Source organism: Anser brachyrhynchus, assembly GCF_964034855.1.
Source record: "Anser brachyrhynchus genome assembly, chromosome: 3".
In the NCBI taxonomy this organism is placed as follows: domain Eukaryota; kingdom Metazoa; phylum Chordata; class Aves; order Anseriformes; family Anatidae; genus Anser; species Anser brachyrhynchus.
In genome coordinates this window covers 45710625-45723873 of record NC_137696.1, presented here as the reverse complement: position 1 = coordinate 45723873, position 13249 = coordinate 45710625, and the positions used below count along the sequence as shown (strand labels likewise).

The 13249-nt window shown below is 43.0% G+C and overlaps 1 protein-coding gene across 3 annotated transcripts in view; it reads right to left on the bottom strand.

The window, feature by feature from the left end:
* Positions 1–1520, bottom strand: part of NID1 (nidogen 1) — a 61550-nt gene extending 60030 nt beyond the window's left edge. For 2 of the 3 annotated variants that reach the window (XR_013949693.1, XM_080588295.1), the window contains exon 1: positions 977–1249. Coding sequence is in view for 2 of the 3 variants with exons in the window: in XM_080588295.1 (XP_080444421.1) it covers positions 977–1219 (243 nt within the window). In the remaining variant the exon portion in view is untranslated. Of the gene's footprint in view, positions 1–976 lie in introns of all 3 variants that reach the window. The other variant, XM_080588296.1, reaches the window with a different exon arrangement.
* Positions 1521–13249: the final 11729 nt, after the last annotated feature.

Below are 13249 nucleotides of genomic sequence, written 5' to 3'. Positions count from 1 at the left end.
GTAAGTACTCACTGCCAATATGCAAAATTGGGTACCGTGTGAAGGTGCATTTAAGACTGCTCAGTACATTCCTTTAACGCGTATACTTCCTCTTTCCCGACTCCCATACACTTTGTGCCATGCTTCTGTTTCACAATACTTGTGACAGATTAAATGCAACACAAAAGCCTCTTGGTATTAGGTAGACCGACATAAAATACCATTCATTACCAGACTTGGCCAATCCGAGAATTGCCTTTCCTCACTAACCGGGCTGAAGGAGCCCTAGGATTGATTCTGGAAGTGCCTCTACATTGTCCCAGACCAGAACTAGCCCTGAAATCACTGTGGTTCTATGGCACGGGCCAGTAACGAGAGCATTAAGCTAGAGAAGCCTCGTGGTGCTACCCAACCTACCGTCCCCTTCTGTCCCTTATCGGGCACGTTCCTCGCTATCTCGCCCCTCAGCGACTGGACACACAGCCCGGCTCTGTCTGTGCCTCTCAAAGGGCAGTTCTGACTTGGGCTGGCTAATCAGTGACCAAGCGCGAGAAGACAAGACAATGCCCGAAAGGCTCCAACTGACGGCTGGGCTCCTCTTCCTACCAGTGAATTATCTCCCCCTGCCTCTTCACAACGCCCACTTTCTCACGTAGGCATCCCCCGGTATTTTGGGTTTCTGACGTGATTTCGGGACTTATCTAGGTAAGGCCAGTGCGGGCAACGGGAAGGAGCACGGCTTCGGCGGTGCCGCGATCCGGCGTTCCCCGGCGCGGGGGAACTACACGCTTCGCACGCCTACAGCCGCAGCCCGGAAGGCATGACAGGGTGCGAAGCTTTCCCAGCATCTCCGCGAAAAACCGCCCCAGCAGCCAACCCTCAGCCTCACGGCGTTACAGCGCGTTAATCCCTCTGCCCAGCGGGCCGGGTTTCAACCTTAGAAATCTAAAACCCGCCGCTGCCCCGCCGCAGGGCTCTCCCAAAAGCCCGCACTCACGTGTAGGGAGCGCACGGCCGCCCCGTAGAAGCGCAGCGCCCTGCTCAGCTCCAGCGCCGCCGAGCGCGAATCGTCGCCGCGCTCCAGCGCCGCGTCGCCGTGCCCCGGGCCGTGAGGCAGCAGCAGCGGCTCGGGATGGGGCTGGGGCGGCAGCGCCGGGGCGGGAAGGAGCGGGCCGGGGAGCGCCATGGCAGCGGCCAGGGCCAGCAGCGCCCAGGGCGGGCAGCGCGGCGCGGCGCCCATGGCTGGCGGCTCCCGGGGAGGCGGCGGTGGCGCGGCCTCGCCGCTATAAGCGCGGGCAGAGGGCGGGCGGGCGGGGGGCGGGGAGCCGGCTGAGGCGGGGAGCCGCCGAGAAGTTGTGTGAGGGGGGGAACGGGGGAAGCCCTGCGTGAAGGGAGCTCGACGCCGGGTGGTTATCGGCAGGGACAAATAATAATAATAATAATAAAGAAATACGCCCAAACGTCTATTGTAGAGTACATCTGTCAACGCTAGAGCGTCACCGACTGTAAAGCAAAACTCACGGAACAGCCTGAAAACGGAACTTCACTGATGGTGAGGTGCATAGAAATCTGTAATACAGAGCAGCGAAACAGCCCCCGACTACATCTTCCTACTTCACAGCCTAGTCCTGCCACCAAGAAACACCCAGAATCAGCTGAAGAATGGATAAATTTCATATTCTTTCCTAAAGTTTCCAAGCAAAGACATTTCTAGAGAACACCAGTGTTTTAAATCTTTAATTAAATCTTTAAATCTTCAAATTAAATCTTTAATCCTTAATTCAAATTAAATCATTTCAATTAAATTTTTAATCATTAATTCAAATTAAATCTTTAAATCATTAAATCTTGTCCAGAGAAGTGTATGCCGTGATATTTCCACAGGATGCCGACAGCAGAGAATCGCCTGAGGGGAAGCAGCTGAAACCCTACTCACATGCTTTTTACATGACTTCTTACTTGTCTTTAAACACCTGCTCCTTCTATTTCTCTCATTCTCCCCAGTCAGTCTCATCCGATTTCTCCCGTTTTCTTCCCGAGAAGCCCTCCCTCCACACGACCCAGCTCACTCTGTACTTTCACCTGCACCTTCTCCCTGTATTTTCACAGCCCATTAAATGGTAACCAGTATCAGCAACAGCTCCTTGCCCAAGTTAAGTGTGCACACTCAAATACGACGGAATGCCTTCACCAAAAATCACCCTTTCTTTCTAACCTCCTCTATTCAGCATAAGACTACTTTCAAACCTACAGAAGGTAAGGACAAGATGTGTTTGTGGAACGCAGCTCCATAGCAAAGAGAAAACCTAAATCAAACCCCAAAACACCTCCAGAACCCCATATATACACTCACAACATAAAAATGTAATTTCTGTTAGGCTTGAAGTTTTCCATAGCCACATTCTTCGACACAAAAGTCAACCTGAGCCAGAGGAAGATAAAAGCATATATATGAAAAAAAATCTGAGGATAACATTTTCCTGCCAGATTTCTATGATTTCCTAGTATTATGTCCAGAATTTGGAGGATGAGGACCACTGGGAAGCCAGAAACTTCTTGTAGTAAATCTGAAATTGATTTGAAGGCTGGAGAGCTAAATGTATACATCTGGATATTTAAAACAGAGTAATAACAATGTTATGGTAAATCCTCTGTCCATGAGTCAGTACATTGTGATTGTTTAGTCTGTTTTGGGGTTAAGAGGATTGCGGTGTTTCTGTTGAATAAGTTTACCTTGTATGTTGCTCCCACAGTGATGAGTAATGAGAACTGTTATTTCTCAGACCAAAAAATATTTTATTTAAGCTGTCTTTCCTAGCATCTTCAATAATGACCTGAAAAAGTGATGGAGAAGCATGTTTACATATGTTGTAATTACTTGCGAGATATTAATTTCTAATGCCAAGAAGAATGGAGAATGCAAAATACTGTGATTTTAGATGGGAAGAAATATATTCAGAGGCAAACTGGAGTAATACCAGCTATCTCCAGGATATCACCATGCAAAATCTTCCAAACATAGCTATTAAATGCCAAGAACGTTGCATTTTCAATGGATAACAAACCAGACATGGCAGCAGTTTACAAAGCAATGTGGCCCCCAGAGATCAAGTACAAGACAAGAGCAGGTTTTACTGAGTAATTAGGATGTAAGTGACCTTTTCTACAGGGAGGTGATGACACTGCTTTTCCAGAGATTGCTTGCGAAATCAGAGATCTCAAGAAAAGTGCACTATGGGAGAGAACTGAGCAAGACATTTAAAAAGATCAGAGGACTGGAGGGAGCAGCATACAGAGCATTATTAAAGAGCTGAACTATGCACTTGCCTAAATGATAACGAGGGGGAGATTTGATTTCCATCTGCCATCAAGGATATGAAGTGTCTTCCATTCAAGTATCTGAAGGGTGCTACCATTAGAGGGAGGAATTGGATGAGTGCGTTTAAGGAATACAGATAACTGAGGATTAAAATGACTAAATGACACCACAAAACCAAATAGCAGAAAATGTTTCCTTACCATGGGGTCCATTTTTGGAAAAAACAGAGATTATGCATAGTGGAAGCAGAATGACAGAAAGCTTTAAATAGTCCTATTCCAGATTGATTGGATTACTGTAAGGAATAATTCTGTATTTGATCCTGGGACAAGATAGCCTCTCAGATTTTTTCCTTGAGTTTTTATGTTGATATGGTACTGAAATAACTCACAGGTATGCACGCCTGTATATTTGAAAATTTCCACTGCCTACACGTGAAAAGATGCAGAAAAGAGGACTGCAGATACGGTTTTTGTGTGATCCTCCTGACCATCCCAACCTTCTCCCCAGGTTCTTTGAATAGAAAAGGGGAGCTAGAGGGTCCACGTTGCTGTCTTGACCGGAAGAAGGAAAGTAGCGACCTGGGCTGCTCATGATGACCTTCAGCTGTCCAAAGATGAGGAAGCATTCCAGCAGATGGATCATCAAAAGACAGAGTAACCATGCGGTAATAAGCTGGGAAGAACTGAGCATTTGGGATAATGACAGGAAAGAAGAGGACCGAGGTCTGCTGGGAAGGAGCATTTTTTGAGAGAGAAGGTCATGGGAATCTGAAGGTCACAAGCAAAGGCAAAGCTTGCAGGAAGATCATGAAGCACCATGAATTTAAATCACTCCAAAACTTAAAGTTTGTTGTTCAGTAGAGTGGAACATTAAGAGTTTCCCTCTAAATGAGCCTATATTGTTACGGAGGTCACACGATTTAGGAACAATTTCCAAATAGGACATTTTGCAGCAGAACTCTCTACAGAAGGAGACTGATTTTAGACTGATTTTGAAGCAGTGCTAGATGATCTTGAGAAGAGATGAACGTGGCAGGCCCTCTGCATCAGTGAAGGGTACAAAAGATTGTGAACTGCCTTCTGTTTCTCTCACGTGGAGATCTTACAGGGCAAGAAAAGGACAACTTCCTTGGGAATTCATATCCTGTGCTGGAGAGCAGCTGGGCAGCCATGGGGATGTGCAACAGTGGGCCAGTGACCTGGTCAGTACAGAAGAGAGAGACTGCTGGGATGTAATGGTGAGCAGCAGTAACACTGGTCACTGCCTGCAGCAGGGGATGAAGCAAGGGAGAAGAAATAGCTCTCAGTCACTTCCTGAGTCCGCTGCTTGGAGAGACTGCTTACATTTCTAGGGTTACCTCCATCCACTTATTTATCTTAGAACTGATAGCTGTATCAAAAAGGGACAGAATAAAATCATCATGGAGGATGTTACACAGAGACGTTGTGCTTACACAGATGCAGGAACACTTTCCTTCGTCCTGGTCTATAACCTAGGAAAAACAAGATGGAAAATGGAACAGAAAAATACCAGTGTCACCCATCTGTCATGTAGCCACATGAAAAATATGACACTCTTTATCATTTTGTTTTTGATACTTTATCAAAAAACCCTTCTTACAGCCTATAGCCTCAAGTCTCTCAAGAACGGAGTTTCTAATCCAGGAAAAATACTAAAACTTCTCTGTAGTAATACAGTTGGAATAGGGAAAGCAGGTACATAGCTGGTCTCCTATTTAAATTTTGAGCTAACTATTCCAAGTCTTACTGTTTTGTTGTTATCTAAAAGTTTTAGCTTTGTGCAACAAAAGTCTCCAGGCAGACACTAGGAACTGGCTTCAAACTTGTAAAAACACACAGGAGACGGGAAGACAAAAGGTATGACCAGTTCCTCACATATGTAAAATAAATAAATAAATAAAGGAACATTGTTTTTAAACAATGGGAATAGAATATGGAAAAGTGATTTGACTGGGACAGGAAGACAGATATGGAGAAGGTATCTTTTATCTCCTGCCTACTCTGAGACTTAAGAAATATCTACTCTGCCTCACTTACATCTTACTGCGTCAGACTTCAGAGCAGAGAGAGCAAACACAGGGAAAATATATTCTGTAGCCTGGTGATGAGATGGCATTTAATGCATTTCTTGCTAAACCACCACTTCAGATTAAACATGCACCCAAACCAATTTAGCATTGCTATATTTTGCATTCTGTTTTACTGGGGCATCCAGAATTTCACTGCAGTGAATGCGAATTTTGGTTGTATGTGGGATACAAAAAAGGTATTGCACTGAGTCCCTGCAGCAAAGCCTCTAGATGGCAATCAAGAAGGAAAGAGGGGGCTAGTGGTAGCTAGAAATTCAATTACAAATGATTAGTATAGAAGCTCAGCCTTAACTTTTCCATGAACATTGAAAAGGGCTAATAAAGTCTGAAACTCTGGCACAGTTTCCCGTGACAGCCAAGCTATTATCTCACACCCTGCTCTTTGTGTCTGTAGAGCATCCAGCCTCATGGAGCCTGGCCATGCCTAGACCCTCCGCTTCTGAGACTAACACCATTTGTAATAATTACTATTAGAAAAAAAAAAGAAAGTACATGATTTCTCAGATGAGTCTAAACAACCATGACGAGTTAACAAGGACACTTAATAAATTTTTCCCTAGCATGATCAGATGATCTCTTTTAGAAGGAAAAGGACTTATTTTGGAAACTGATTTTCTGAAGTGGAATCCATCACATAAGCCAGTGAAACTCACCAACCAAGGAGAGCATATTACCTTGAGTAGCTGTGAATAAAACAGAGAAACCAATTTTCAGTAAGGGTAAATGATGCTGTGGTGCAGTAAAGACCAATTGTTTTCATCACTGTTTTTAAAACCAAGACCGGGTAAGGGAAAAATTATTTAAGTTAGCACTTATTCTTGTTAATTAAAATCAGATTGTGGTTCATCTTTACATGTAGAATAGTTGTGAAAGCCCTGCACAGATGAAGAACAAAAGTTCCCTAATTAAGCCCATGCTTGGCAGGACTGAACACTAGGGGTTAATATTTCTTCAAATGAGGTTGCTTGTAAGTTCAAGAATTTACTATGCATTTTTAACCTGAAAGCCTAATTTTTATGCTTGTAGATAAAAATGTTTAAAATCAGTTGGACATAATGTCTATAGTGGACTGTAATATGCCACACATCTATAATGCTGAAAGAGTATTTTTCTCTCTCTTTCTCTCTCTCTCTTTTTTTTTTTTTTTTTTAACTGCATAAAGCATGTGAATTATCCTCTGGCCTGAAACAGTCCAGATCCAAAAACCAGGAGTAATTCCATGAATTGCAGCTGACCTAAGGACTTACATTGCTGTTCACTTGGAATCTGCAGACTAATATAAACAGTAGCCCACTCATTTCTTCCCAAACATAGTTGAGTGTTTTAGCGTAGGATGTACCACTAGCTTTGTCACAGAGCAACAATAAAATGTGAGGATCTGCGCTAAAGCAACTCTGCACAGAAACAATCATGTTGCCCCTGGGAAAAGAGGCAGTATGTGCAAGCGCTAGGGTTGATGCAATAACTTATTCATTGGAGGAGTGACAGCATAGGAGCAAAAGCAGGAACTCTTTTTTTTCTCTGCAAGAGGCTGCTGAGAACAGACCCTGTGTGTAGTCTATGCTCCCAATTAAAAGAAAGACAGGGTGTGATCCCTAAGGCCACAGAGCAAGGGCTGGATTGTGTCCAGACGGCTAACCCCAAGATCTCAATGGCCGTGTCCACACTACTTAGCATTTGGCCCGTGAGCTCTGCTGAGTTACTGTAGCCCTAGGAAACAACAAATATTTTTTGGTATTTCTTTTTCCAGTACATACTGTCAAAGATAAAGAGAACAATTATACACCAGTGGTTTAGTTACAGCATGAAACTGAGGGTATGCCACATGAGGGGATGTGCAGGTATTTGAAATTGCAAAGCCTTTGCGTTAGCTTTGGAAGATTGCTTAGGGCCAAGAACAAAGCCTGGTCTAGGCTTGTGCGTGACTGCCTTTTGAGCGTGGTCCTTGGAGCAAACTGTCCCCAGGCTGCTCCTGTGCTTTGTCTGGGAAAGAGCCACTTGGAGAGGCAGGAAATCAGCTAACATCTAAGCAGTTTGGATACTCACAGGCCCAGCACTAGGAGAAATCCTGGTCCCCTCTCATTTAGCACTATAGACGTACCTGTGTATCTGGAGCCTCCTTCTCAGAGGCATATTTTAAGTTTTTCTAGGGGCAGCAATACTCTTACAATAGGAAAAAAGTTATACTTGCAAAAGAAAAGGTTACCAAGACCTTTTTCAAGTAATTACTTGGTTCTGTTGCTCATGACTGGACTTCCATCTAAGCAATTTTTGTCTTGCCTTCTCTCCTCTTTAACACCCTGTGAGCTCTCTGAACCTACCGTAACATCCTCCTCCTTCACCTACTCTCCACAAGAGCCTTCAACTCTGTACCGGTATGTTCTTCTTAGTTTCCTTCCTCGTCTTTTTCCAGAACAGGCTTTTATTAACCTTTTGGGATCTTAGGGCTGACCCGCTTTATGGCTCATTGACCAGTTCTCATTCCTTGAGTTCTTTCTTAGAGAAACTCATGCCTGTTTCCCTTTAATTGCAAAATCTTTTACGATTCTCTCAAACTTCCTGCATGAAAAATATTTGAATGTTTTCCAGCGTCACAGATCTTTCAAACCCCACTTTTGCCAGCATGGGTAATTCTTAGTTACAAGTAAGGGTCCTAAACTAAAGGAAGTGACTTAGGAAGGAAAAAGTATTATCTAAAATAAAATAATCTAAATCTGGCTCTTAATTCTCTAGTTTCTCATTAAATACGACAATTTTTGTAAACGCATCGAAGGTGTTTAATGCACTTTTCTCTTAAAACGATGAAGCAGTCCAGCAACCCCACTTATCTCTAGAGCCATTAAATACAATATAAGACTACCATTTGTATATTGACCAATGTGTACACAGCTTAAATGTTGTGAAAATATTTGGAAACACAATTATTGGAAACAAACAATGTGGAAGAAATGTGTATTACACTAGACATAGATTTTAATAAAGTGACTGATTTCTGTGGATGTACTGATATTTACATTTTCACCATCTGAGCAGGGATTCTAAGTTGTGAAGAATGAGCCACAGCCTTTGAACAAACAAGCTCATTGTGTTCTTCCTGAGGGAAATCTGCTGCCCTCTGCTTCTTCCATGGTAGTGAATACAATTCAGTCATTTAAGTACGCAGCACAGGACTTTGCCCATCCAAAATGTAAGCATTTTCTGCAGCTTATTCCCTGCAGCAGCACTAAAGTACAAAGCAGATTTTCATCCAGCAAGCATGGTGCAATAGTCTCGACAGAACTCCTCATTACTACGGTGTCAAGTCTCAAAACCTCTCCTGCTGACTTAAGAAACATTATTTTTCCACTTCACAGATAGAAAAATGAAAGCACCAAAGGAATACAGCTTGTCCACCTGGCAAATCAGAAGACAGGCAGGAAACTCAGTGGAGATTTCCTGACAACCAGAAGCAGCTTTCTGAAGTGGAGCAGATTGTGTTTCTTCTCAAGACAAATGCCAGTTTCAACTAATAGTAGTCTCTGTGGGTATCCAGAGAGTGAAGTTTTGTAGTTATTCTTAATGCTCAGGAGCTTCTGGAAAGCTCACCAACTTCAGATATTCAAGCGGCTACCACATGGCAGAAACGGACAAAAAAATCATAAGTAAAATTTAGAGTCAGTTTTTTTTAAGGTGAATATGTAATGAAGAATTCTGCTGGTGGCTGGCACATTCAGCCTTACTGCAGGGGTGTATGACTGGTAAGTTACAGCTCAGCAAGCACAGAAAGACACAAAGCTTTTGCAATAGCTCCCATATTATGTAGTGGAAGAATTAAAAGGTTGGTCTTAAATATCTACAAGCTGTTTCTGATCTCCATAAATTGTGACATAACTTTGAAAACAGGAAATATGCTTCAGAGTAAAGTAAAACAAACAGGCTGATTTAACACAACAGCAGCAGCAAATCACCCCTGACAGCGCAGTATTTTTCAAATACCCATCTGTCCAAAGACAGCAAAGTACAAAGATAGCAGCATTAGATTAGAGATGAACTTCTGCTTGGAACAATTCTCTCCTGAATAGCACCTCACCTTTAAAGTCTCCACGACATCAGGCCCATTTTACATGGCAAACTATGACCAAAATTAACCTTGTTGTCGTGTTTGCTAATGCTCATTTTCACATACTTGCCCGCATGCTCTACACATTTCGTGTATCTAAGTGTTCTCAAAAACTTGGAAGAATTCCTGCTTGGGCATTTGCAAACTCGGGGTTTATATTTAGCATCGTATGTATTACATGTACAGAAGAATTTAAGTACATTACTCTTATTATTTCACTGCCACTTACTCTGATAACTTTTTCTATTTACTAAGATTTTTGAACATTTCCTACAGCATACTATACAGTTTTCTCAGTTCCTGACTTAAACTGAAATCCCACCATTTTTTTCAGCCTCATCTAAGGACAGGACCTTTGCCATTTCCAAAGACCCCATTTTTACAGAACATGTTTTTCCCCTCTGGTACCAGATATAACCAGCTGTTGCATGCATTGCTTCACCAGAGTAGCTGAGCTGTTACTCCCAGCATGTGAACCAGCTGCTTTCAGCTGCTGCTAGCTGTGCTGGAGCCAGACCCAGAGCTGAGAATAAGCCTGCTGGACTTCCACTGGCCTCAGCAACCTCACTCCTTACTTTGAGGAGGATGTCTTTTTTCAATTGGGAAGGAACAAACCAGGGTAGGGACAGAATGGATTTCGAAGAGGAGTCAAATGAGGATGGAGTAAGAAGGTGGGAAAGAGAAAGAGAACCTGAGCCTTTTGAGTCAGAAGATACAAAGATAAAATCTGATATTGCCAGGGTCTGTGCACGCATATTATGCCATTCACTTTAAGAAGGCTGATCTCATACTAACAGCAAGCAGAAGAAAAAAACATGGGCTATCCAGTCCTGAAGAAAAACAAGCAGGAGGTGGAGCGTTCCCAAACAATGCATACACTCCCAGTCCTACCAAATGAAACCCAAGGTTTGCTGATCCTGCTGGTCTTCACACCCTGCACAAAAACAAACAAACAAACAGATCTCTTCTTTGACTGAAGATCTCACTTATCTCCAGCAAAGCTCAGCTAAGAAGAGTGAATTCTCAAAATGAGTGTCTGCTGAGCACGAAGGAAGAAATGCTGCCAATCAGTAATAAGCACGGATGTTTGAAAAAGGAAAAGAACAGGCATCCTTGACTCCCTAGGCACAAGTAAGGCACTGGTGCTGGTCCAAGGAGCAAATCATATAATTTCATTTAATTTCCTTCTGTCTTCAGACACCATTCAGTGAGTGTTAAACAGTTCCTGGCATTGCAGGGTTTTTCTTTAGGATATCTGGCAAACTGAAGACATAGTGAAGCAGATGCTGAGGGCTCCAGAAGGTTTTTCCCTGACAGAGGTCCAACATCTGTGAAGTCAACCAAGAAATGCTCCAAGCATATGCTATTCAATATACACAGGCTACAGTATATGATACTTTTAACACTGTGTACCTTGCAACCTCTAAAAGGTGGCTTTTCAAAGTTAGCACCAGGATTGCTTGAAAGCAGTAAAGCAGCTACAACTACCACGAGGGAAGCAAAAGCTCCCCACAAAAGATGTATCTATGCAGCCAACACGTATGCTAAAGGAGGTAAACCCCTGTTGTGCAGCTCTGCAGAAATGCTTCAAAACAGAAACAGAGCTCAGACAAATGCAAACTGCTAGCACGACAGACAGAGTCCAGTGGCCAATGAAAACCTCTCTGCTGTAGTTTCAAGCCGTCCTTTGAAAGTGAGACAAACAACTGACTCCTACCACGCAGCTTTTTGATACTGCAAATTCTTTCTCAATGGCCCCATGTACTAGACACAGATGCTCAGCTCATTGGGATAAGCTTAGCCTCCAAATCTGTACAGGGCGCAAGCTTGGTGCTTGAGAGCACAGACCCCATCTTGTCACGGTATTTGTTGTGCATAGCAGCTGCATCCTGGCTCATGTCCTCCATAAAGACCTCCAGGACTGCCTGAACTTCCTTGTACATTACACAAGATACCTTCTACACCGCCCTGGCAAGCCCTGCAGGAGGTGGCTGACTCACTTATCTTCCCATTGCTGTTTTGCAGAATCTTTTGGTGGCACTTGGCATCCCCTGTCTGAGCCCACAGGCACCCTTTCTGTCACCAGGCCAGCGTTCGGGCTAGCCTGCAGCAAGGAGCTAACAAGAGAGCTGGCAACACACTACTGCAGCAGGACCGCGGTTACTTAGCTCAGCTCCGTGCTCACAACTAAGAAAGCCATTCCCTTCCTGCTCCACCCCATCGCACCACAGCTATCACCCTGTCTTTCAGGCTGGAGATGGTGCTCACTGCCACCGGTTAGCAGTTACTTGGCAGGCTGTCGAGGCTGTGGTGGGTAGGAGTTTGCAAGGATCTGGTGGAAGGAGAAGGTCAAAACTGCACACCAGCACACCGCTTGTCCCAGCACAACGCTGCTCTCAGCTCCTTTTCAGCACGCTGCAGGACAGAGAAGTAGCAGCAGCACCCCCAGCTGGTCCCTGCCATAAAGGCACCTGCAGTAAACAGGCTGCTGGGAGCTGCCGCTAGACCTGTTACGTTAAATCGAGAGATGTATATAGCTTTTTACTAAACACAGCAATCATTCATTTCCTTTGTAAGCGGCTGCAGCTGCCTCCAGTCACTATACACATACATCATTTAGAGGCAGGAGCAGTGATGTGTAAGCTCAAGCATAGTATGAGCACATAATTATAATGTTAATAAGTACAGATTATGCTTCCATATATGAAAAAGTAAATTTCCCAAACAGGTGAATGTTAACTAGTGCTTTAATTACAGTATCAACTTTACTTGGGAGACTGTAATGAAAAATTAAATTATAGGTATTATCATCTTTTTTCTCCAAGTTTTCTGACCGATGGATATGTGTAAAATTCAAACAAAACCAGAGCAATCTAAGTGACTTCTCTCCTCACTGTGCACAAAGAAGACAGGGTGCATGACAGTTTGCATAATTTTTCTTTAATTTTATCCAGAAGTAAATAGTGACTCTCGGTGATTAAGCCCGTTGTAATTTGTTTCTTCTGTGCTGATCTCACTGAATTATTGATCTAAAAACTTGATTTTGTGTAGCAATATACGGTGGTACGCAATAATAAAGACACATGCAGATATGAAAAAAAAACAAGTCAGGAAACCTTTGCTGCTTTGTGTATTCTTAGAAGAGCTATGTAATAGTAAATGCCTACCCAAGCCTATATATATCGCCAAGTCTGGAAAAAATGTAGTAGCAAGGATGTGAAAAGATGTCACTAGGTTCTTCCTTGATACATATCATTCCACGCTCAGAGCATCTTTTAGGAATAAAGGTGTTTGTCTTCCAAAGAGGATACTTGTCAGAAGATAAACAAAATGTCCATATCAGAAATAATCGTCTATCTAAACTAGCTCCTGATCTGACTACATAGTCAATATGTATTTTCTTCTCAAAAAATCAATACTTAGCATGACATATGAAATGGACCCCTGGTGTCAGCAACCTGCTGAACAACTGCAGACAAGCAGTCCAATATGACTACCCCAGCAAGCTGTATCAGTTAGCTAAAGTCACCTTTGATTTTAGCTTTGTCAGTTATCCCACTGACGAAGGTCTCTTTAATGCGTTTCTCTCATTTAAATTGGCAAAGAAGGGGATGCATATCTCAAAATGTTTCATACAGATTCATCAGAATTAAATTTGGCTGCTCTGTTTCTTTCATTAAGGTATTTAGATTTTTTAAAATATATTTTTCTATTCATTAATCAAATGGCCGTACTACAT